At 42.4% G+C, this 26,907-nt stretch overlaps 1 protein-coding gene across 1 annotated transcript in view; it reads right to left on the reverse strand.

Annotated features, from left to right (window-relative positions):
* Positions 1–26,907, reverse strand: part of LOC141086029 (calcium-activated chloride channel regulator 1-like) — a 134,956-nt gene that overhangs the window by 11,691 nt on the left and 96,358 nt on the right. Inside the window, exons 8-15 of the mRNA XM_073571762.1 lie at positions 23,879–24,103; positions 22,847–23,074; positions 22,586–22,760; positions 19,062–19,168; positions 14,445–14,666; positions 13,414–13,684; positions 12,742–12,906; positions 10,258–10,494 (exon numbers count right to left, since the gene is read on the reverse strand). Coding sequence (XP_073427863.1) covers positions 10,258–10,494; positions 12,742–12,906; positions 13,414–13,684; positions 14,445–14,666; positions 19,062–19,168; positions 22,586–22,760; positions 22,847–23,074; positions 23,879–24,103 — 1,630 coding nt within the window. The remainder of the gene's footprint in view (positions 1–10,257; positions 10,495–12,741; positions 12,907–13,413; positions 13,685–14,444; positions 14,667–19,061; positions 19,169–22,585; positions 22,761–22,846; positions 23,075–23,878; positions 24,104–26,907) is intronic.

Consider the following 26,907-nt stretch of genomic DNA (forward strand, 5'->3'; position numbering starts at 1 on the left):
CACATACCATGCCTGGATTATCAAGTCAAATGGTGAATTACCCAGGCCAAGATGAATCTGACATGGAGTGCACTGATGCACAGCCGCTGATGCATGATTCTGCTGGTACATTCACTCAGAGCACTACATTGTCCTCGCAGTGTACAGAGCCAGATTTTGACCCTGATGAGACTCAGGTGCCCCTTCCCGCACACTATACCACCATACACGGTGACACAGAGAAAGGTGCACATGACATAGAAGAGGAGGTGATGGATGACCCAGTTGTTGACCCAGATTGGCATCCATTGGGGGAAGAGGGTGCTGCTTCCAATAGCTCAGATGAGGAGCATCCACAGCAGACATCAACATCGCAACAGCTGTTATCTGGCAGGCCCAGAGCACTCCAAAGACAGGTCCAAACATCAAAAGAGTTGCTGGACAGCTTGTCCAGAGGGTCAAAAGATCACAGCGTGCTAGGCCGCAAAATGTCTGCCAAAGTAGGAAGAGTGCAGTGTGGCACTTTTTTGAACAAAATCCTCATGATCAGGCCAAGGTTATCTGTAAGAAGTGCGCAAAGACCTTTAGCCGAGGGAAAAATCTGAAAAATTTGAATACCAGTTGCATGCTTAGACATTTAACCAGCATGCACTTGCAAGCGTGGACACAACACCAAACCTCAAGTGCCACATGTGCAACTGATCACAACGAAGGTAGTCAGCAACGCTACATTGTTTCCCCCACTGTAAGCCCACCGGTTAGCACAGCAGCAAATGTTGAGGTGTCGTTGCAAGGCCACAGCAGTCAGGGAATCCCACTGTTATATCAACGAAAGACTGATTCTAGGCCATCAGAAAGAACACCAACTCCATCACCATCATCAACCCTCTCTCAGTCTGCCCTGTCCACCGCTACTTCCACCATATGCAGCTCTCAAGTCCAGCTCACCCTCCCAGACACTATGAGTAGGTCAAGAAAGTACTCAGTCTCTCATCCGCGTACACTGGGTTTGAACGCCCACATTGCCAAACTAATCTCGTTTGAGATGATGCCCTTTCGGTTGGTGGAAAGCACAGCTTTCCGCGAACTCATGGCCTATGCAGTACCACGCTATGACCTACCCAGTCGCCACTTCTTCTCTCGCAAAGCCATCCCAGCCCTCCACCATCATGTGAAAGACCGCATTGTCCATGCACTCAAGCAGTCAGTGAGCGGAAAGGTGCACCTCACAACTGATGCATGGTCCAGTCGGCATGGCCAGGGCCGTTACGTGTCCATCACTGCGCACTGGGTTAATGTGGTGGATGCAGGGTCCACAGGGGACAGCGGTGGTGGGACAGTGCTGCCTAGCCCACGGTATAAGAAACAGTTAATATTATTATTATTATTATTATTTATTGTTCTAGCGCCATTTATTCCATGGCGCTTTACATGTGAGGAGCGGTATACATAAAAACAAGTACAATAATCTTAAACAATACAAGTCATAACTGGTACAGGAGGAGAGAGGACCCTGCCCGCGAGGGCTCACAATCTTCAAGGGATGGGTGATAATACAGTAGGCGAGGGTAGAGCTGGTCGTGCAGCGGTTTGGTCGATCGGTGGTTACTGCAGGTTATAGGCTTGTCGGAAGAGGTGGGTCTTCAGGCTCTTTTTGAAGGTTTCGATGGTAGGTGAGAGTCTGATATGTTGTGGTAGAGAGTTCCAGAGTAGGGGTGATGCGCGAGAGAAATCTTGTATGCGATTGTGGGAAGAGGAGATAAGACAGGAGTAGAGAAGGAGATCTTGTGAGGATCGGAAGTTGCGTGCAGGAAAGTACCGGGAGACGAGGTCACAGATGTATGGAGGAGACAAGTTGTGGATGGCTTTGTATGTCATGGTTAGGGTTTTGTAATGGAGTCTCTGGGCAATTGGGAGCCAGTGAAGGGATTGACAGAGGGGAGAAGCTGGGGAATAGCGGGGGGACAGGTGGATTAGTCGGGCAGCAGAGTTTAGAATAGATTGGAGGGGTGCGAGAGTGTTTGAGGGGAGGCCACAGAGCATGAGGTTGCAGTAGTCAAGGCGAGAGATGATGAGGGCATGGACTAGGGTTTTTGCAGATTCTTGGGTGAGGAATGAACGGATGCGTGAAATATTTAACAGTTGGCTGTAGGCGTTCGACCCTCCTCCTCCTCCTCCTCCTCCAGAAGCGAAAGCTCGTCCACAGAGCGCAGTCGTACGAGCACTCCATCTGCAGCTGCCACTGTTGCACACGATGTGTCCCCCTATCGAGCAGCTAGTGGAAAGCGTCAGCAGGCTGTGTTGCAGATGATGTGTTTGGGCGACAGACACACCGCCGAGGTGCTGGCCGAGTACTTGAAGCGACAAACTGAGTCATGGCTGGGCAGTGTACATCTTGAGGCAGGCAAGGTGGTTAGTGATAACGGCCGTAATTTTGTGGCAGCCATAGCCCTTTCAAAACTCAGCCACATACCTTGCTTGGCTCACACATTGAACCTGGTGGTGCAGTGCTTCCTCAAAAATTATCCGGAGTTAACAGCCCTGCTCCAGAAGGTGCGAAGACTGTGCGCGCACATCCGCCGGTCGCCTGTACACTCCGTTCGTATGCAGAAGCTGCAGTGATTGCTCCACCTTCCCAACCACCGCCTCATTATCGACATTGCAACAAGGTGGAACTCCACCCTGCACATGGTGGAGCGGCTGTGCGAGCAGAGGCAGGCCATAATGCATTTGTGGGAGGATACACGGCCAGGCACTTTGAGAGCAGACATGGAGTTGACAGGCGTGCAGTGGTCGAAGCTGAAAGACCTTTGTAAAGTCCTTCAGTGTTTTGAGGAATGCACACGGCTGGTAAGCGCAGACGACGCCATCCTAAGCATGAGCATCCCACTTATGCGTCTGCTCATGCAAACTTTGACGCACCTTAAGGAGCAGGCGTCTGCAGCCAATGTTGATGAGGAGGAAGAGGAGGAGGGAATCCTTGATGACATTCAGCCATTGTCTGCTCAGGGACCTCTCCTGGACGAAGTGGAGGAAGAAGAGGAGGAGGAGGAGGAGGAGGATGATGGGGATGATTACTTAGGGGAGGAGGATGCATCTCGTGGGGCAAGTGAAAATGTTGGCGTGGCAAGGTCTGGTACAGGGTTTGTGCGTGACTGGAGGGATGTGGATTTGCCAGAAAGTGCTCCTCCACCCAGCACTCGCAGTGCATCATTGACACCGGGAACATTGGCCCACATGTCAGATTATGCCTTGCGGATCCTAAAAAGGGACCCCCGCATTGCCAAAATGATGAACGATGACGGTACTGGTTGACCAGCATCCTGGATCCACGCTATAAAGGCAAATTACAAAACATCATGCCACAGGAGAACCTTGACCTAATATTGGCTAATAAACAAGCAACTCTGGTAAATCGGTTGCTTGAGGCATTCCCAGCACACAGCAGCGGTGATGGTTCTCACACGAGCCGTACGGGCCGGGGGCAGCTTGGCAGAGGTGTTCGTGGTGCACACAGCAGAAGTGGCGTTGGAGACAGGGGTTTCATGACAATGTTGTGGACTGATTTTTCAAATACCGCTCACACAACTGGTAATACTGCATCGATGGAAAGTGACAGGAGACAGCAGTTGTCAACTATGGTTACAAACTACTTTTCCTCCCATATCGATGTTCTCCCACACAGGTCATTCCCCTTTGACTATTGGGCCGCTAAACTGGACACCTGGCCTGAATTGGCCCAATATGCCTTACAGGAGCTCGCTTGCCCAGCTGCAAGTGTGCTATCGGAAAGAGTCTTCAGTGCATCTGGATCAATCCTTACAGAAAAAAGGACCCGTCTGTCAACCCAAAATGTGGATGATCTAACCTTCATTAAAATGAACCACGCATGGGTTTCCAAGGATTTTGTCCCACCTTCCCCTGATGACACATAGGGTGACAGAAAAATGGCTTGCTTTGGTCCACCTCTTCCTGGTACTTCACCTATTTCGCCTTTTGCATCAGCTGAATGTCCAACATCAACATATGCCACTTTCTAAAACTCCCTAACTGTGCTGCCTCCCCCCCATGGCCGGGGTCACCACCTACCGCACGACACCGTGCGAGTGCCGTTGCCCTGGACAGGTGGGTAGGCCGACTCTTGGGCGCGGGCACTGGCACAGGGTCCCTCATAGTGCAATCAAGTGTCTCTGACGGTGGTGGTGCACACCCGCCGTCAGACACACCGCTGTACTATGAGGGGCCCAGTGCCAGTACCGACGCCCACGAGTGGGCCCCCCTTGCTTGGGCAGGGCCCGAGCATTTGCAATCTTTACCTCTCCCTGCTCCTCCTCTGTGTAATCTGGGCCGTCAAATCCATACTGTGCCTGACACCGTCTGAGCCTGCCTCCTGAGACATATATTTTGAATGTGTACGCTATCCATACATGTTATCCGGGGATACGGTACCCTTTCTAACCTTTGTGCAATGACGTGCAATCCATACTGGGCCTAACACCGTCTGAGCCTGCCTCATGCTGTATAGACATATATTTTGAATGTGTACGCTATCCATACATGTTATCCGGGGATACGGTACCCTTTCTAACCTTTGTGCAATGACGTGCAATCCATACTGGGCCTAACACCGTCTGAGCCTTCCTCATGCTGTATAGACATATATTTTGAATGTGTACGCTATCCATACATGTTATCCGGGGATACGGTACCCTTTCTAACCTTTGTGCAATGACGTGCAATCCATACTGGGCCTAACACCGTCTGAGCCTGCCTCATGCTGTATAGACATATATTTTGAATGTGTACGCTATCCATACATGTTATCCGGGGATACGGTACCCTTTCTAACCTTTGTGCAATGACGTGCAATCCATACTGGGCCTAACACCGTCTGAGCCTGCCTCATGCTGTATAGACATATATTTTGAATGTGTACGCTATCCATACATGTTATCCGGGGATACGGTACCCTTTCTAACCTTTGTGCAATGACGTGCAATCCATACTGGGCCTAACACCGTCTGAGCCTGCCTCATGCTGTATAGACATATATTTTGAATGTGTACGCTATCCATACATGTTATCCGGGGATACGGTACCCTTTCTAACCTTTGTGCAATGACGTGCAATCCATACTGGGCCTAACACCGTCTGAGCCTGCCTCATGCTGTATAGACATATATTTTGAATGTGTACGCTATCCATACATGTTATCCAGGGATACGGTACCCTTTCTAACCTTTGTGCAATGACGTGCAATCCATACTGGGCCTAACACCGTCTGAGCCTGCCTCATGCTGTATAGACATATATTTTGAATGTGTACGCTATCCATACATGTTATCCGGGGATACGGTACCCTTTCTAACCTTTGTGCAATGACGTGCAATCCATACTGGGCCTAACACCGTCTGAGCCTGCCTCATGCTGTATAGACATATATTTTGAATGTGTACGCTATCCATACATGTTATCCGGGGATACGGTACCCTTTCTAACCTTTGTGCAATGACGTGCAATCCATACTGGGCCTAACACCGTCTGAGCCTGCCTCATGCTGTATAGACATATATTTTGAATGTGTACGCTATCCATACATGTTATCCGGGGATACGGTACCCTTTCTAACCTTTGTGCAATGACGTGCAATCCATACTGGGCCTAACACCGTCTGAGCCTGCCTCATGCTGTATAGACATATATTTTGAATGTGTACGCTATCCATACATGTTATCCAGGGATACGGTACCCTTTCTAACCTTTGTGCAATCACGTGCAATCCATACTGGGCGTGAGAACGGCTGGCGAGCTGTTAAGCAAGCTACAGCACCTGTCCAGACAAGTACAGGGATTCCCTAGCGAGGAGACTTATTTGATTGTTTTCAATGTTGGGACAGCAATTTTTGGGGAGCACTATACTCTGGAGAATGATAGATGGGGCCCACCATACACTGGAACATTCCAAAGGTGGACATCAGACACTGGAGCAGCATTTACAGGGCCCATTATACACTAGAGCATTAGAAATGGGGCCCATTATGTTTGGAGCATTATTTGGGCCCATAAGACAGTGGAGCTTCATCCATGGGGACCAACATATACTGTAGCATTATGTGGAGCTCATCATATACTGTTTCAAACATTATATGGGACCAATGATTCTGTATGGAGAAATAGATGGGCCTCGTCATGAGATGTAAAAAGTGAAGTATTTTTCATTGTACTATACCGCTATTTCTCTGCCGTATCGGAGCATGATGAGTTGTGGTATGTGTTAAAGGGGCGCTCTTTCGCCCAGGGCACATGAAAACCTGGAGCCAGCCCTCCCCCCCCACAGTTTGTAGCCAAATAACCCCCATTTTTCAGTGCGTAACTTGTAATATGAAGTTAATTAAGGTTGACAAGCTTAAGAAAGAAGAATTGATGCTTTTGGCATTCAAATGGGCACTGTAGGTGTGTTTCCTGTCCTCCTCTCACTGCCGACTTTTATTCCCCATTGACTTACATTGGGTTTCGTGTTTTGGGACGACCCCGACTTTTCCCTATAATCGGACGATCTTGCTCAACCCGACTTTTGGAAAAGTCGGGTTTCACGAAACGAAACGCGACCCTAAAAAACCAAAAGTCGCTCAACTCTAGTAACGACGCAGAGAAAGCGTTTGACAGGGTGGACTGGACATTCATGCATGAGACCCTCGTGAGGTTTGGATTTCCTCTCACGGTTATTGATGCTATCTTCCAAATGTATAAGTCACCATCCACAAAAGTAAGGGTAAATGGAGATTTCTCTCCTCCCTTTGAAATAAAAAACGACACACGTCAGGGGACGTGGGTGCCCCCTTTCACCAACTTTGTTTGTCCTAACCATCGAGACGTTAATTCAGAGCATTAGACAGCATTCAGCAATAGGGGGAATTAAGATCTCAGACTCCTCACATGTTGTAGCGGCGTTCACAGACGACCTTCTCTTGCTCCTATTGGATCCTGAGAAAGAAGTTCCGGCGGTGTTGGAGAGGTTTGAGGCATTTGGAGAGCTATCGAACTATAAGATTAACCAAGAGAAATCTGAGGTGATGGGGATAAATATACGACCTACAACAATCCAAAATTTGAAGGCAAAATTCCCAATAAAATGGAACTCTAAATATATTAAATATTTAGGCATTAAACTAAACCCGCATTGGAACTCCCTTTTCTCACTCAACTTCGTACCCCTTCTCGATAGTACTCTAGAAGCCATTAAGTCGTGGAGAGCGCCCTATGTTTCCTGGATAGGGAGAAAAAATCTCATCAAAGGGTTCATTTTACCCAAGTATAGTTATATATCCAAAATGTTACCAATTAAAGTCCCAGACACGTTCATCCAGAAGGTCCGATCTCTTTTTGGGAGGTATATATGGGGGGGCTTAAAACCTAGAATAAACTATAATACACTTTCCCTTCCAAAGCATAAAGGGGGTATGGGAATACCAGACCCACAAAAATACCACGCAGCGGCAACTTTGTGGACGAAGATAGTAACCACAAACTCTGGACAGGGATTGCGAATGAGTCACTATCAGTACCTATCTCCACTGTCCTCCACTCATCTACGGTTTTTATAAAAAAAGTTCTTTCCCCAAACGCAATAACAAAAAATTTGATCAAGAACTGGGCAAGATTTTCATTCTCACTAATGCCGCTTCCATCACCTCTAATAAAAGTAAAGGACCTACCTGGCCTTTATTTAGACCGCCCTTTTATTAAGGACACAGACTCTTTACACAAGATAAACGAAAGTCTAGATGCTTTCATGGAGGATGGTTTGATCCTCCCCTTGCAGGAGTTACAAATGAAATTCCCACTCTAAGATATTAACTTTCTTCATTACAACAGGCTTAAAAATTCGATCAGATCATATTTACAATCTGGACTTCCACATAGAGAGATGACTGCTTTTGAGAAGTTGCTAACTCAGAGAAATAAACCAAAGGGCATATTAGGTAAGCTCTACCAGGTGCTCTTGGCCCACTCAACCTCTGTTAAACGAGCGTTTATATTGAAATGGGAAAGAGACCTCGAGGTCAAATTGCAAGACTGGGAGGTTGAAAAAATATATAAAAGCTTGCATGGTCCTTCTGGTTGTGTAAAGGTCCAAGAAAACTCTTACAAGGTCCATACTAGGTGGTATATCACCCCTGACACTAGAAAGATGTGGCAACCGGAGGCATCCTCTAATTGTTGGAGATGTCTCGGTGAAAGGGGATCATACTTACACATTTGGTGGCAGTGTGACAAAATTCAACCATTCTGGGAAAAATTGCTTAAAATTTCAACAAGACTTTGTCAGCTTCCAAACCCTCCATCCTTGAAATTGATCTTTCTAAACTGGTCTAGTGATACTGCACAATATAAACACAAAAATGTTCTTATGTATTTGTTGGCAGCAGCTAAAATGCTTATCCCCTTACATTGGTTATCATAGAAATGCCCTACCCTGGCGGAATGGTTGCACAAAGTAAACCAAATATATTACATAGAAGAAATAATAGCTAGCACGACCTTTAAGATAAGTAAATTCAGTTCAACCTGGGTGCCGTGGACACTCTTAAGAGAAACAGATGAGTACTTAGAATTACTAAACTCTCAGTAAACCATTTCAATTTGCCCTAAGACCAACTAAACTTGAAGCAACACCGATTGACTAACCAGACAAACAGGGCAAAATCACTGCAGACTGGATATTTCTCCTGACTGGAATTCCTACCCCATACCATCCTCAAATACTTTCCCTTTTCTATATTCTACTTCTATCTCTAACTACTATCCTGTCTACCTAGTTAAAGGTTTGTACTCTGTTGCGACTAATGTATACATAATTATCATTGATTCACATCAGTAATCTTGTCTTGGACTTGCGAGTTTAAGTTTTTAAAACCTAGCTACTGTCTGACCTGTCAAATAGTAAAATACAATAAGCTATATTATAAGAGATGTTAATAGCTGTTCATTAGGTCCGGACTGGAAATTCATGAAACAAATGATGCTTGATCATACTAGTCGCATGTTATGTTATTCCTTTTTGTGTTAAAACAATAAAAAGATGTTTAAAACAAAACAGAATATAGATGGACTGTTTGCATCAGCAAACGACCATGTCCCCCGTCAATATATAGTGCAGGCTCAAGTCCCCTAAGGGTAAGTAAAAAATACAAAAAGGTTTTCTTAAAAGTCTAAAAAATTGCAAATCATATAAAAGTTTGAATCACCCCCTTAAAATAGAGATAGAAAAAGAAAATAAAAACATATTTGCTTTTCTCAATCCTGTAAATGTCTAATTCTATCAAAATCTAAAACTAGCTAACAGTGCAATAAATGCTGTAAAGAGAAAAAAGATCAACAACCTAGATTTGCTGTTTTTTGGTCACCATCACTCCTTGAAAAGGCCATAAAAGTAATCAAAACGTCAATGTATCCCAAAATAGTGTCAATAAGGACATCAGCTTGACATGCAAATATCAAGCCTTCTTAAAGGGTCATGGATAGAAATTATTATTTTTTTAGCATCCTGAAGTTTAAGCCAATAAAATATAAAAACAACTATACAAATGACAACACTGAATGCCGTAGAAACAACGCCTCCCAAAAATGGCAAAATTTCATTTCTTTTCACTGTTTCACCTCACTTTGATTTGTTTTTCCATATTTTCAGCACATTATATAGTAAAATAAATTGTGTCTTTCAAAACTACAACTTGTCTTGCTAAACATAAACAAGCCCTAAAACGACTATGTTGGTGGAAAAATACATAAGTTATGTATTTTGGAGGAAGGGGAGGAAAAAAAACAAAAGAGCAAAAATGAAAAATCACCCGGTGATTAAGGTATGAATGAGGGTCACAGTGGTGGAGCCTTCAATATTTCAAGGCGTAATATAGAAATACTGCATGTGTAAAGAGATAGACCGGACCACGGGTACCTGCATGCTGGGTCTGGAACTGAAGGGGCTGCATCCTCTGTTCCCAGGGGGAAGCCTGAGAGGGGCGGACCTTCTCCTGAAGCCTGGGGGAAGCCCTAGGGAGACAGAGCTTCCTGCTGACAGGAGGGGGTGGGGAGAGCCAGAAAAGGATGCGCCACAACAGGGGGATAAAAGGAAAAAGCGTGTGAAGGACTGCAGTCTGGAGTCGGCAGGGAACAGCACAGAAAGCAGCGCGCAGAGCAGTGAGCAGTGCACTCTGCATCCCCCACCTTTTACAGTATTTGACCAAGTTTACTTACATAGTTCCCTTTCAAACATACCTCTGCCTTGGTCCATATCCTCACCACTTGCTGTCCAAGACAAGATGACTGAGTTTCCTTGTGCACTAGCTTCTAAATCTATTATTTTGCAAGGTTTATGGATGATAGGCCGTGGAGAGGTTGGCATCTTATTTACTAAGAAAAAGCCTCCTGAAGCAGTTCTACCAATGTGGCCAACGGTAATATGAAGGTCATCTTCAGTAACTGCTGATCTTGAAGGATTCATAGATTCTCCGCCTATAAAAATGTATGACAAAATAATTGAACCATGAGTATGTTAGTGAGAATGTTTGCTAGATTTACATGGTCCAGAAATATCCACCAATATCTGATAAAAGTAAAACTCAAACAGTACTACTCATCCATTACATAAAAGTAAAAAAAAATCTTTCATGCATTTATTGTGCAGAGAATTGACTCTTTATTAAAGTATCATTCCAAAATATGAGTTATGTCTGTAGCGCTGAAATCCTAGATAATCTCCTATATCCTATTTTTTTAATATTCCTAGTGGTCACTTTCACCAGGCAGTCAAACTGGCACCTCTTCCAACACTTAACGGATGGGTCTTAAATACTATGTTGTATGATGGCCCTCAACAAATTGCGTAACATAGACAGATTGCTGTCATGAGTGTCACATGTCCTCCTGGGAGATCCGTGGTTAGAAAGTCATTACGTATTGTGAATCACAGGTCATACATTTAGCCTGTGTGTTTCGTGTCCCATATTAAATGGATTTTGTTTCTTTTGGTGCTGAACAGGTTAACGACCCTTCCTAGCTGGTAAGAAACATGCAGCTCCATCTGTCAGCGGCTCCCCATCTGGTCATTCCTTCTCTCTATAAAAACTAGCCAGGCTTTCCCTTCCTCGCCAGTGAAAGTTCTACTTTCTGGCTCCCTGTAGTTACTGTGCTGAGTTGGAGATCGCTTGTTGCTGCTGGAAATTGTTGCATGCTGTTTTTGGGTGTATGCTTTTCTCTTGGTCCTATTCCTATTTGGTTGTTACATTCATCCCCTTCCCAATATATACTTCTCTGCCTTTGGTGAGTGTTTTTGTAAGATAGTGGCTTTTTCTGTTATCTCTGTTAGTTTTATGTGTTGAGACACTAGCATTTCTGTCCTTGGCCTCCAGGGGGAGGAGGTGGGGACAGCTTTCGAAATAATAAGAGACTAGTGAGGAATGTGGTCCAAACCTCCTCACCTTCAGAGGTACCATTGGGAACAGGGATAGTTAGGGCACCAGCCCGAGGGACAGTGAATGATGACTCATTTCCTGATCTCATGTAAAGTCACAGTGTGACAATTGCCTACCCAGTACACTTCTGGAATTTGTGACAATTTAGGCCACCCAGAGAAAAAGACATTAGGGAATTTTAGCAGTAAGAAAAGGAATGTGGCATCATGGCCAGGTAACACCAGGAGTATGACCAAAATTTACATTCTGAATTTTGTCCAGAACGACCTTTTGATAAATTACTACTAAACTCCAGTTTACAACAATAGTATTTTTCCAGCATACAATGGGATAATAATAGGTGAAGGGATTGCATTCACATTGGGGCCCAGGGGCCTTGGGAGCCCAAAAGGTCCCTTTGACACATTTGAAAACATTATTAATATTGAATACCTGAGGTAGTTGAGGACCCTGTTGGAGATTTTGCATTAGGGCCCACAAGCTTCAAGTTACGCCACTGGGGGAAGGACTCATGAGCATGGGAGTATTATGTCTCAGTTTTGCATAGAGCCACAGAGTAGTAGTAGAGCACCCAAGGCGGTATATGGGCATTACCGTATCCCCAGAAGCTTTTATATTTTGTATGGTTTAATTTTTCCTGTTGGATACCATACAAAATAGATGGAAAAAAAAATCATGACTTGCTTCATAAGTTGCCATATTATGGAGGTTTTGTCCTTCAAAGTATTGACGGAGGAGAATAAATACCAAGTACGACACCAGATAGAGCAGGATGTAGCAGCAAGAGGAGTCATGGTACAGAGTTGCAGGACAGTCCGTGTGCCCCCAGACATTCTCCTGAACTTGTACTCTAGTACATTTTTTTCAGTGTAGTTTTAGGTTTCTGCATTTAGTGCAGGTAAGGTGTGGTCTCCCTTTCTATGAGCTGGATATTACATTTAAAAAGCTCCCCACTAGTTGTGTGTCCATGCTTCTGACCCGGTCCTGCTCAGCCCTATTCAAACAGGACATCACTACTATGATACAGGGTAAGATTTTAATACTAGAGGTTAGAATCATCCTGAATTTGGCTACACCTTGACGTTGGTGGAATGGCTGTCATGCTTTTTTTTATCAAAAAAGGTCTTTACTAAGTACCTAATGTTATTTATATGCACTATTGCTTTTACTTATTTACTTATAGCAGGGGGTATGCTTGTTTTGTTTCTGTCTTAGGTTTTGGCTCTGTAATGTGTGTAGGTCCTAAGAAAATAAGTTATGAGAAAATTGTACATAGAAAATTACATACCATTTTCTGTATATCCAGGAATATAAAGAGCATGATTTCTCGGCAGCACAAGTGTAGCCTCTGTCTCTTTACTTTCTACATGTACTTTTAAGTTGTATCTTCCATTTTGAGAGAAAGAAGTGAAGAATCTTGAATAGACACCATCATTCTTAAAGACATCAGCGCCTAATAAAATAGAGGCATGATTCTTTACATACTTTATACGTTGAAAGGGTTTCTCTGGTTAAAACCAGTTTTCACTTTTCCACTGGCCAAGTCATTACTTGCTGAGGTGCAACTTCTGGATCTCGTGCTGATCATCAGAACTAGGAACTTTTATACCCATTACATAATGGAGAAGGAGGTTGGACGAGTGCTTCTTTCATTCTTTATGGACCTACCAGAAGAAACTGGGCACAGAGCTATGGAATAAATGGAGCTATGGTCAAGCATGCGCAATGCCAGCCCATTCTAATGGGGATAAGTTCTCATTCTGAAATTCCAACACTCGGAGCCCAAGCGATCAACAGATTATCACCTATCATGTAGATATCTTGTGATAACTTGCTTTCACTAAGCAAACCTTTTAGGAATTTTTTTTAATAAAAATTATTCTGCTTCATATATGAAGGTTGTTGGGAGGTAATGTTTTTCAGAAAGATGTAAAGCGGTTCTTAAAAGTTATAAAGTTACCTGCTCCATTGTCTAGGAGTTCTAAGGCCATGGGATTTCCACTTTCTGCTTCAACAATTGCTGTCACTTGTAAGTTTATCAGAGTCAGCAGACCCTGGTGCACCGATGCATAGATGATCAAAGGATCGGGGTAGTCATTTGTGTCTTTGTTCATATGGACTTTTACAGTAATTGGAGGCACATTTTCTGCTGCAGCCCTAGATGTCGCTGTCATACCTACTACCTGATTAGTTTCACGGTTATTACAAAGGGTGTAATTCCAGGCTCCAGTCTAAAGAAACACAAACAGATATTGAGCATGATCATATGAAAAAGAACAAAGTACACACATTTTTAGAAAGTGAATGTCCACATTTATACAGTTTGTCATGTTTAGTTCAAACAACCTGTAATGTTTTTTAAGGTACTGTAATTTCAAAAAATATAGCCAAAATGCATGCATCAAATGTGAATAAATACAACTGTGCAATGCATGACTTCTAGTCTTAAAGGAAATTTGTCAGCAGGATTTTGCTAATTAATCTTAGCGCAATCCAATACATATATACAGTATATATATTTATATATATATATATATATGTACACAGAGAGAGAGAGAGAGTGTGAGAGAGGGAAAGGCAGAGCCTGATACCAGAGATGTTTCACTTAATAGTCTTTGTGTCGTAGTTTTAATACAATCATTGTTTTATTAGCAGGAGATTATCACTGCATGGCTAGGTCTCACGTGACAAGCATAACTACAACTCCACCACTGATTGGCAGCTTGCTGACACTGTACATTGGACACAGGAAGCTGCCAATCAGTGGTGTGGGTGGAGTTACACAGAGCTCAGCATCTATTGCACTACTACATCTAAACCAGAAAAAATGAGGGATTTTGTCAAAACTGTACCAAGTAGTCCAGCAAGTGATACAGTGCTGGAATCAGATTCCCTGTCCCTATATTATGCTGCTGTCAGATTATATAGTAAAAAACAACTGAGAGATTCCCTTTAAATGATGCCACCCTGATAATTATTAGTATATATTACCTCCGCTTTTAACAGAATTTGAAGTTCAGATGAATTAGAAATTCTGCTATTGGTGAATTGAGCATCATGGTAGCTAGTTCCCTTGGGATCCTTCAGACGGATGTTGGGTACAGCAACCTGCCAGGTTACGAGGAAGAATGTGGACGTGCCAACTGTGCTGTCAATAAAAACGGTGCCGTTCAAACAACCTTCTGGCTCTAGAGTTGAACTCCTACTTTCCAGCTGTTAGAAAACAAGAGAAGTAAAGCAGAAGACATATCAAAATGTGTTATGTAATTAATTTTATAGAATGGAGTTACAAATTAACAGGTTTATTCTGGATGAAGACAACTCAATTTAAAACTGTACATGAATATGATACTGAATAGCTACTTGATACCTGTCCATTTTTGGGTCAGGCTGCTTCATTAACCCATTCATCTCCCAAGTCTGTTTCCACCTTCATGACCAGGCTAAATTTTACAATTCTGACCAGCGTCACTTTATGCGGTAATAACTCTGGAACACTTCAATGGATCCCACTGATTCTGAGAATGTTTTTTGTGACATATTGTACTTCATGTTAGCAGTAAAATTTCTTTGGTATGACTTGCATTTATTTGTGCAAAAAATAGTAATTTGGCAAAAATTTTGTAAATTTTCCAATTTTTTTATTTTTAATCCTAATAACTTTTTTGGAATAAAAACGAAAGCATGGGCCATGCACATACAGTGAACAGGTCGGTAAGACAGTGTTCACACCACCAAGAAACTGGAACACAGAGAGACACAGTACAACAAACGTGAAAAAATACTCTGCTGTAAAAAATTTCCAACAATGAACAGCAAGTGCTAGTAAAAAGATGATAACAAAACAGGGTATTTAGTTGATAAGTTTTTTGCAAAAAATGAATGTTAAGCCGCTCCACCAACGCCGAGGTATACCCATCAGAGCAGTCCTATCCAATGTATTTAAAACCTGACCATGTGAACAGTACCTATATGAGCAGGATTCAGAGAGGCAATGTCTGATGTGGGCATGCTGTGTGAGATGGCTTTATATGTGCATGGCCCACATGGGAGGGGTGGAAAATCCCAAAGACTTGCAAAAGCAAGAAACCAATAGAATTAAAACGAAAGCATGGGCCATGCACATACAAGTGAACAGGTCGGTAAGACAGTGTTCACACCACCAAGAAACTGGAACACAGAGAGACACAGTACAACAAACGTGAACAAATACTCTGCTGTAAAAAGTAATGGAAGTAATTAAGATTAAAAGTTGACCATCGATTTCTCATTTTTTTCAACAATTGTGGAAAACCATTTTTTTTTTAGCAACCAGATTACACTTGAAGTGACTTTAAGAGGTCTATATACCCAAAAGTGACACCATTGTAAAAACTGCACAAGGTGCTCAAAACCACATTCAAGATGCTTATTAACCCTTCAGGTGCTTCACAGGAATTTTTGGAATATGGAAAGAAAAAATGAACGTTTAACTATTTTTTACAAAGATTTCACTTTGGATCCAAATTTTTTTATTTTCACAAGGATAACAGGAAATAATAGAACCCAAAATTTGTTGTGCAATTTCTCCTTAGCATGCTGATAACCCATATGTGGGGGAAATCCACTGTTTGGGCGCAAGGCAGGGCTCGGAAGGGAAGGAGCGCCATTTGACTTTTTGAATGCAAAATTTGCTAGATATGTAGTGAGCACTTTGAATGAACAGGTGCTTCACAGAAGTTTATAACTTTAAGCCATGAAAATAAAAAAAAACAAAACACATTTTTCCCACAAAAAAAGTTTTTGGCCCAAAATGTTTTTATTTTCACAGAGGTAAGAGGGAAATTGCATGGTACAATTTGTTCTGCAATTTCTCCTTAGTATGCCGATACCCAACATGTGGAGGAAAACTACTGTTTGGGCACACAGCAGAGCTTGGAAGGGAGGAGCGCCATTTGACTTTTTGAATGCAAAATTTGCTGTAATAATTAGCAGATGTCATGTCGCATTTGGAGTGCTCCTGATGTGCCTAAATAGTGGAAACACTCCACAAGTGACACCATTTTGGAAACTAGACCCCTCAGGAAACTTATCAAGATGTGTTGTGAGCACCTTGAACCCACAGGTGCGTCTCAGAAGTTTATAACATTGAGTTATGAAAATGAAAAAAAAAATCAAAATTTTCACCCAAAAACGTTTATGAACCCAAAATTTGGCTCTTTCATAAAGGCAACAGGAGATATTGTACCATACAAATTTTTGTGCAATTTCTCCTGAGTACGCAGCTACCCAATATGTGGAGGAAAACTACTGTCTAGGCGCACAGCAGGGCTTGGAAACAAGGAGTGCCATTTGACTTTTTGAAAGAAAAATTTGCTGGAATAATTAGTGGATGTCATGTCACGTTTGGAGAGCCCTTAAAGTGCCTAAACAGTGGAAACCCCTCAAAAGTGACACCATGTTGAAAATTAAACCTCTCAAGTAACTTATCTAAATGTGTGCTGAGCACCTTGAACCTCTAATTGCTTCACAGAACTTTATAACGTAGAGCCGTGAAAATAAAAAAATCACTTTTTTCACAAGTGACCCTGTTTAAGAAACTATTCTTCAACGAATTTATCTAGATCTGTGGTAAGCACCTTGAACACACAGGTGCTTCACCGAATTTTAAAATGCTGATCTTTGGAAATGAAAAAATATATTTTTCTCCCAAAAATGCTGTTTTAGCCCAACATTTTTTCATTTTCACAAGGACAGCAGGAGAAAATGACCTGAAAATTTGTTGTACAATTTCTCCTGAGTAATTTTGAGGCACAGTGCACAGCTCTGAAGGGAAGAAGCGCCATATTGGAGTTCAGATTTTGCTTCACTGGTTTGAGGGTGCCATGTCACATTGGCAGAGTCTATAAGGTGCTTGAGTAGCAGAACCCCCCATAAGAGACCCCATTTTACAAACTACACTGAATGAATTCATCTAGGGGTGCAGTGATCATATTGACAACACAGTTAGGTCACAGAATATTATACCATTGGCCTGTGAAGAAAAAAATAATTACATTTTTACCACCAAAATTTTGTTTTAATCTCAAATTTTACATTTTCACACTGGGAAATGGGTAAAAATGGCACCAAAATGTATCCTACAATTTCTGCTGAATGTAGAAATACCCTATATGTGGCTGTACAGTACTTCTTAGCCATACAAGAAGACTGGGGAGGGATTGAGCGTTAATTGCCTCCTGGAGATCAGATTTAGCTAAATTAGCTTGTTGACTCTATATACAGAGCCCTTAAGTGACCCCATTATTGAAATTATACCCCTTTGGGAATCTGTCTACAGGGGTAGTGATGATTTTGACTCCATGGGTATTTTCCAGAAACAAGGAGTAATGAATGTTGCTGAGTGAAAATTGTAAACTGCCATTGTAGTGACTAGTACGTTGTAGTGACCAGTACATTGTGCCCAGCTCATGTTTCTGGAAACATGCACCATTAAATTAGGCACCCTTAAATTAAGCATGATCTCATTACTACAGAAATGCCAAACATGTGGATGCTAAAAATGGTTTAGTCAAATTGTGAGGCTCAGAAGGGACAGGGGCATTTGGACTTGGGAGCACAGAATTTGTTGGATTTCTTTTGGAGGTTGAGGAGCCATTTTTCTTTTCCAGAGCCTTTGGACTACAATGCCTTGCGAAAGTATTCAGCCCCCCTGGAACTTTTCAACCTTTTCCCACATATCATGCTTCAAACATAAAGATACCAAATGTAAATTTTTGGTGAAGAATCAACAACAAGTGGGACACAATTGTGAAGTTGAACGAAATTTATTGGTTATTTTAAATTTTTGTGGAAATTCAAAAACTGAAAAGTGGGGCAACAATGATCAGGCCCCCCCTATGATGGAGCCGATCGAAGTGCAGAGGGGGCTCTAACACCCAGTGATCTCCAGACCTGAACTCAATAGAAACTCTTTGGAGGGAGCTGAAACTCATTGTTGCCCAGTAACAGCCCAGAAACCTGAAGGATCTGGAGAAGATCGGTATGGAGGAGTGGGCCAAAATCCCTGTGTGCATTGTGTGCAAACTTGGTCAAGAACTGCAGGAAATGTCTGACCTCTGGAATTGCAAACAAAGGTTTCGGTACCAAATATTAAGTTCTGTTTTTCTATTGTGTCAAATACGTATTTCATGCAATAAAATGCAAATTATATAAAAATCATACAATGTGATTTTCTGGATTTTATTTTTTAGATCCTGTCTCTCAGTTGAAGTGTACCTATGATAAAAATTACAGACCTCTCCATTCTTTGTAGGTAGAAAAACGTCAGTGTGTCAAAAGCTTGTTTTCCCCACTGTATTTCATTCATTAGTTTATTTCATTTTTATTTTATTTTTATCCCTCTAGGACTAAAGCTTGCATTTATTTAATACTGATAGAGCATACATCACTGATTATAATCATATGAATGCAACCAATGCGCCACACGATCACAGAGTTGTAAATGTTTTGTAATGAGCATTAAAGGGGCCCCATGAATTATCCTGAATGCATCTGTGGAGGGCATGCTTGACCACCACTCTTAATTGTCTTTGAGATTAATATAGATGCAAGTAACTTGTATCTTACCATGATAGACTGTTGAGTAACATTTCCATTTTGACTGGATAGTGCACTAAAGGCATAGAATATGTCATGTGTCTTAGATGCATCTTTGACAAAATGCTTTTGTCCCCCTGCAAAAGAATGATATATTTGTTATTTTTTTTGTCTTTAAATATTTTGCCACTCGCCAAATGTTATAATGGCAGTCCAACTTTAGACTTTTGCCGCATATATTGTAAAAACAGCTGAGCAAAAGGACTCATCTGTTCTGAAACCCATATAGAAGTGAGAAAAAAAGAGCTGCAGATACATTAATGCTGGAAAGTTTGTGAATTCTTCAGAATTGTCCATATTTCTGCATACATTTAACTTAACACTACATCAAATTTTATAAAAGCAGGTAGCAGGTAAAGAGAACCAAATTAAATAAATACATAAAAAATAGACCATGTCATTTATTTTCCAATTATGAAAATGATCCAATATGAAATATCTGTGAGTGGAAAAAGTATGTGAACCTTTAGGGTACGGGCACATGTTGCGGTTGCTGTGCGGAATTTTCCGCGCGGAATCTGCATCTTTTGGCAGAATCCACAGGTCAAAATCAGCATGTTTTTATGCGGATTTCCTACGATTTCCTGCAGATTTATTGCAGATTTTTTGCGGATTTAGCCTGTGTTTTTACACCTGCGGATTGCTATAATGGAATGAGTTTAAAACCACTGCGTCATCTGCACAAGGAATTGAGTTGCTGCAGGAAAAAAAAAGGCTGCGTTTCCGCATGGATTTTTCCGCAGCATGTGCACGGCGTTTTTTTCCCCCATAGATTAACATTGTACTGTAAATTACTTGCGGATCTGGAGTGGATCCACAGGGGCAAATCCGCTGCGGATCTGCAGCAAATCCGCAATGTGTACTAGCAATAAAAGAAAGTGGGCGGCACGGTGGCTCAGTGGTTAGCGCTGCAGCCTTGCAATGCTGGGGTCCTGGGTTCAAATCCCACCAAGGACAACATCTGCAAGGAGTTTGTATGTTCTCCCCGTGTTTGCGTGGGTTTCCTCCGGGTTTCCTCCGGGCACTCTGGTTTCCTCCCAAGTTCCAAAGACATACTGATAGGGAATTTAGATTGTGAGCCCTTCAGGGACAGCGATGTTAATAGTGCAAAACTGTAAAGCGCTATATAAGAAGAAAGAAAGAAAAAATATGTTTCACCATAGCACCATATAGCAAGGTGCAATTCACACACCTAAAAGTGAAACACCATCAATCCACAGAACGGGTGCTCAATCCTGGAGAAACACACGAATTATGCAACTTGGAATGAGAAAAAAGAGGATGGCACTCACTCACCGTTCTGATATGACAAGGTTAATGCTGGATAAAAAGCACTGGCACGGGAGTAATGTACAGACTGGACAACAGTTTCACGCTCCTACGCATTAATTGCTGCAATTCGTGAAGAGTTAGGACTCAATCAATCCACTTTCAGACAGATTGTATACTAATGGAGGACATTGTAAACCATTTTACCCTCTCTCAACTCTCAACCAACAAAGGTCACTCCAAGAGCAAGGTGTTTAATAGTCTGCAAGGTCACAAATGAAAGGGGCAATTTTAACAGCAGTTTCACGCTCCTGCGCTTCAACGGGTCCTGATGCCAAATGACACGGAGGTTGAACTTAAACTACTGCCAGGTGTGGGAACACCTCCTAATCACTGACATATGCTCCCACTTAATAGAGTGAACGCAAAATAAAGTGAACAAAGAAACAAGGTTAAAAACAATAAGTCAAAAGAATCATCAAAAACACCATAGACAATTGCAAATATAAACATATCCTGTAGAAATACAGAACATTTACATACAGACATTTTCATTTAACCCCAAAGGGCCTGTGGCATTAGTGCGCAGAATCCATCGGGCTTCTCTTTGTAAGAGAAGCCTACGGGGATTGCCCCCTTGCTTCGGCACAAAAACTCTCTCAACACCTGGAAAACGCAAGGACCCGTTGAAGAGCAGGAGTGTGAAACGGCCGTTGTCCACAGTTTGTACATTACTCCCGTGCCAATGCTTTCTATCCAGCAATAAACTTGTCACATCAGAACTGTGAGTGCCATCCTCTTTTTTCTCGTTCCAAGTTGCAAAATCCGCAACGTGTGCAAATACCCTTAAAGTTTGATTTCCTCAACACGTTTGTGGAATTGTATAATGGCATGAACAAATCAGATTTCTGAAGACCTCAGAAAAAGAGTTGCTGATTCTTAACAAGCTGGAAAATGTTACAAATCCATCCGTGAAGAGTTAGGACTCAATCAATCCACTTTCAGACAGATTGTATACTAATGGAGGACATTGTAAACCATTTTACCCTCTCTCAACTCTCAACCAACAAAGGTCACTCCAAGAGCAAGGTGTTTAATAGTCTGCAAGGTCACAAATGAAATCATGGTGACTTCTAATCATTTAAAGGCTTCTCTCACATTCCCTTGCTCTCCAAAAAAGTAAATTGCTGCTCATCAGCAAATTGAAAAGGAAAATAATGGGATTTTTTTCCTTGAGCTGGCTCTCAAGAGAATGTGGGTAATGTTGCAGGACAACGACCCAAAGCACCCAACTCGTTTTACAAAAGAATGGTTAAATAAATGAAGTTAAAGTTTTTGAATGATGACAAAGTCCTGACCTTAAACCTATAAAATTGTTGTGGAAGGACTTGAAGTGAAGAGTTCATGGGAGAAAACCCACCAACATACCAGAGATGAAGCTGTTTTGTAGGGAGAAATGGGCTAATATTCTTCCAAGCCAATGTGTAGGTCTAATCAACAATGGGATCATTGAAATAGTTATTGCTGCACAAGAGGGTCACTGAAAGCAAAGGTTCACATACATTTAAAGACGTGAGACTTTTGATATTGGATCATTTTCCTCATTTAAAAAATTACAAATTCTAATATTCTAATATTTTGACTTGTTTAATTTGGTTCTTTTTATCTACTTTAAGGACTTGTGTGAAAATTTGATGTATTTTTAGGGTCAAATTTATACAGAAATATGGAAACTGTTGTAGGGTTCACAAACTTTTGAGTTCAGTCACTTTAACATTCATATTTAAGCAGGTGGGTTGAGGTCAGATGAGCTAAGTCCAACATCCATCAAACATTAATAAGATATCGTATGGATATGCCAGGAAACCAACAGTTGAGTCTCTTGAGCCCTCCCCTCAAGCACATGCATTTGTTGCCAAGCATACACTCCACTAGAGGCTGCTTTACTCCCCAAGAAAAAGGCATTCAAATCTAATAGCCAAACCATTATCTTCTTTGACATGTGTTAACAGGATTGTTTGAAGTGTCTCATATAATATACATTGTTAACCATGTTTGCTCGATATGTTAATGTGTATGGCCAGTTTAAGGATGATCACCTGATTGTGGGAGAAGCTGTAGGTCAATTTTTCAAATGATCTTTTGCTCGTGGATGGACTGGTGTTTTTGTTTCCAGCTGTTTATAGTCCCCACCCAGATAGTAAATGTCAGTGGGCTATACCTACCAGTCATAAGTGCAATGTCTTCAAGTTTCTTTGATGTCTCAGAGCCAAGTGCTATTATATGGAAAACTGCACCACTAGCTAATATGTCCCCTGTGCACGCTGCAAGATCTATGTCTCCATCTGAGGCAAGCAAAATTTCAGTTCCAGCAGTTGAGCCATCCAACTTTTTATTTACCTAAAACGATAATAAAAAAATGCAATGGCAGGTTCTAAACTGTCGTTAAACTTTATTATTAACTTGGACTTAGTAAAAGAATATACCTTAAGTGACTCAAGAATTCCTTTACAGATATCAGCACCATAATTTGCAACTTTAGGGGGGAGCAATGAAATTAATTTTGCACGATCCTTTTCATCATTTATTTGAATAAGTTCAGAATTAGTGAATGCAAAGGTATAGAACTCAACAATCCCGACATACGTCCCGGTCTCAACAATCTGAGTAAGGAAAAATTCAGCTCCTTGAAGCAGTCGGCTAAAGCGACCTGACTGGAAAGAAAGGATAGGTAATACTCGTTAGCACATACCAGGTTTGGGCTTATGAGCAAGGTAAGTTCTTATTATATATGACTTTTGGAATAACGTTATTCCACATCTGTTTCAGGTTCTTTAATTAAAATATATTCTTGTTATACCTAGCAAACATATGGACGGTTGGAAACGATTTGGTGTAATTATAACTATATATATTATTAGCTAGTTAGTTTTATATTCCGCAAGATCCTATTAATCGGGGACACAGTTATTATTATTTATTCATTATGCTCACTTATGTAGCGCCATTAATTCCACAGTGTTTTACACATTTTCTTCACTGCCCCCATTGGAGCTCCCAATCTACATTTCCCATCAGTATGTCTTTGGAGTATGAAAGGAAGCCAGAGAACATGGAGGAAATCCACATAAACACATGGAGAACATAAAAATTCCTTGTAGATGTCCTTGGTGAGATTTTAACCCAGGACTCCAGCGCTGCAAAGCAACAGTGCTAACCACTGAGCCACCGTGCTGCCCATAATGTTCTTGACTGATTCTGCAGATGAAGCAAAAGACAATAAAAATATCTCCGGTGCTGAGGCTATGTGATTTTTTAATTTCCTGCTCAAATTTAACTTTTTTTTCCAGCTGTGGGTTTTGGGAACTCTGTGGCTCACTATTACTTTGTGGTTGGGTTATACATGGGGTCTACATCTGTGTCACCAATAAAAAACTTAGTTGTGTTAACATATTCTGACAAAGTAATATTGATTTACTGAGAATGGGAATTACACTTTTTTTTGTTGATCTACGTACAGGACCCATGCTTCCAGAAATATCAAATGCTAATGTGATGACCCGTCTCCTAGATTGCATTAGCGTAAATGTAGGAACAGGTAGATCAGTATCAGATCTTGGTGGCGTGGAAATGATATCTGTGGAGTTCATGATGACGTCCCACGTGCTGCGACAATTACACATTCTGTTTTGTAGACTTGGAGCTTCAATGACATGATTGCTGTCATTACAGAATGATATTATCTAAGAATAGAAAAAAGAATAACATGGTCAGTCAATAAAGAGTCAGCATAATTACTCTGACTTTTGGGGTGAAAGGTGAAGAAAACCTATAAAGAACTAGTGTAATACAAGTAATGGAAAGTGAAAGACATGTACATGAACTTATCAGGTGCATGTGCAAATTCAGTGTACATAGCCCATTATAGCTGGTAAGCATATCCCGGACGTGGGACTTCTTTGTACATGTTGAAGCACACAGTGTTTGTGGTTAAGGAAGAACATGTTTAAAGGGGCTTCTGGTCTAAAATATAGATAACCTCTCCTTAGGATAGGTCATCGATATCAGGATTTTAGGTTGCAATCCCACCAATCAGCTGTTACCAGCTCTGGCAGCAGCTGGGTGTAAAGTATAGGTCATGTGAGGCAGTGACCAGGGTCATATGCGAGGGTCGCTATGTGTCCCCCAGGATGTGCAAAGAAGCATATTGAGGCCGCAGGAGTGCATTGCCGTCACAGGCGTAGCTGTGATTGCAATGCAGAATAAAAGTGTGTGCTTGTTTTGGACAAGCTATTTGTCCAAGGCAGATTAAAAAAAACCTGCCATGGGCTTTAATTTTTACTATAGGAAGGTAGCGGGCGGTCCGATTCCTCCCCAGGCCCAGGTTTTCCATATGGCCTACGGCCACAGGATCTTTGTAAAAACCCCAGCAGCAGAGGGTTGGGTGTGTCAGTGTGGAGTTTGCAAGGTGCAGAGTAGATGTTATGATTCCACCACACGGCGGGGGAAGAAGGTGCCACTGAGCTCCACCCCCTACTGACCCTACCTACTTGCCGGTCCCACCCTAGCCGGTGGGCGACAACTGGGCGGCGGTCCCTACCTCGGCGTAAGTGCAGGGAGCTACAGTGAGGGTAAGCCGAGGGTGGAATGAGTGCAGGACAACCTAAGAGAGACAAGCAGCAGCAAGGAGGACTACTAGTGTGAAGCTAAAGAGTGAATGAACCTGAAGGGGAAAACCACGAAACCCCAAACTAACACAAAAAGTACTAGGCTTACAGCAAAGACAAAAGCGGAAAGCTGGAGTCCCAGGGGTACTCGAAGAAAGAGAGACCGGGAAGCTGTCAGAGGTTGTACCGGACAGCGCTGTAGGGAGACAGGAATCCGTACCACAGAAGAATCACCAGCAAGGAGTGAAAGCCCTGTGGAGTGCTAAATAGGAAAAAGGCGGGACATAAGCACAGGAAACAGTGAAGCAGCCAATCACCAGAACGGAGGAAGAACGAAAAAGAACTAGTTGATCAGAAACTGTATATTAAGACTGGTTGTGTGGCGCAACCAGTAAGGCAGCGAGACTTGCTGTGGAACACAGACTAGACCCCGGTACGAATCCTGACATTACCCCCTCCTTTATGAGGGGCCCCTGGACCCTCACACAGGGAAGGCTTCTCAGGAAAATTGATATGGAACCTCAACCTGGGAGCATGAACCTCAGAATGAGACACCCACAACCTCTCCTCAGGGCCATACCCCTTCCAGTCCACCAGGTACTGCAGGACCCCACGAACTTTCCTGGAATCCAAGATCTTTCTTACCTCAAACTCGGGGTGACCAAGTACAACAACAGGAGCAGGAAGTGTGTCAGCCGGACAAACTGGAGGTACATAAGGTTTTAGGAGAGAGACATGGAAAACCTTATGCACTCTCATAGCCTGGGGGAGATCCAATTTGACAGAAACAGAGTTGATTATCTGAGATATTTTAAAAGGACCAATGTACCGGGGAGCCAGTTTACCAGAGGGGACTCTTAGTTTCAGATTTTTAGTAGAAAGCCACACTTTCTGCCCAACTTCAAAGGAAGGACTTCTCCTCCTTTTCATATTAGCGAAGTGGCATTGTGACTCATGAGCCTTTTTGATGCTGCTTTGGACTTGCTCCCAAACTGACCGCAGATCAGAGGAAACAATCTCTACCTCAGGATTGTCCGAGGGAACCTCAGAGAAAGAGCTGGATTTATGGTGAAATCCCATGTTACAGAAGAAGGGAGATATCCCTGTGGAAGAGTTCACCCTATTATTTATGGCAAACTCTGCCAGGGCAATAAAAGATGCCCAGGTCTCTTGCTTATCAGCCACATAGCAATGTAAGAATTGTTCAAGGGCTTGATTGGATCGTTCTGTCTGCCCATTGGTCTCCGGGTGAAAGGCCGATGAGAAAGCAAGGGAAACGCCAATTTTACTACAGAAAGCTCTCCAGAATTTGGAGACAAATTGGGTACCCCTATCCGACACAATATTAGAAGGAATTCCATGCAGCCGCACCACATGATTTAGAAACAAGGGGACCAATTGCTTGGCGGATGGCAATTTGGGTAAAGGAATAAAGTGCGCCATCTTACTAAAGCGATCCACCACAACCCACAAGGTAGTCATTCCCAGGGAGGAAGGTAAATCAGTAACAAAGTCCATGGAAAGATGGGTCCATGGCTTGGAGGGAACAGGTAGAGGAAATAGTTCACCCAAAGGCCGTGAGCGGTTAACCTTAGACCGGGCACAAATGTCACACGCCTTGACATAGGCAGTGGCATCCCGGCGTAAAGTCGGCCACCAAAAATTTCTGGAGATTGACTCCATAGTACCAGAGATACCAGGGTGACCTGAAAGAGTTGTGGTGTTCATTCAGCAGTCTCAAACGCAAATGACAGGGAACGAACCATTTATTATCAGGAGAGCCGGACGGAGACAAATGTTGAAATTGCTTAACTTCAGCAAACAAATCAGAGGAATTAGCAGCCAAAAATACTTTATCAGGTAAAATGGGAACAGGTGGG

The sequence above is a fragment of the Dendrobates tinctorius genome, unplaced genomic scaffold, assembly GCF_039654945.1.
Source record: "Dendrobates tinctorius isolate UK_male_01 unplaced genomic scaffold, ASM3965494v1 ptg000029l, whole genome shotgun sequence".
Classification (NCBI taxonomy): domain Eukaryota; kingdom Metazoa; phylum Chordata; class Amphibia; order Anura; family Dendrobatidae; genus Dendrobates; species Dendrobates tinctorius.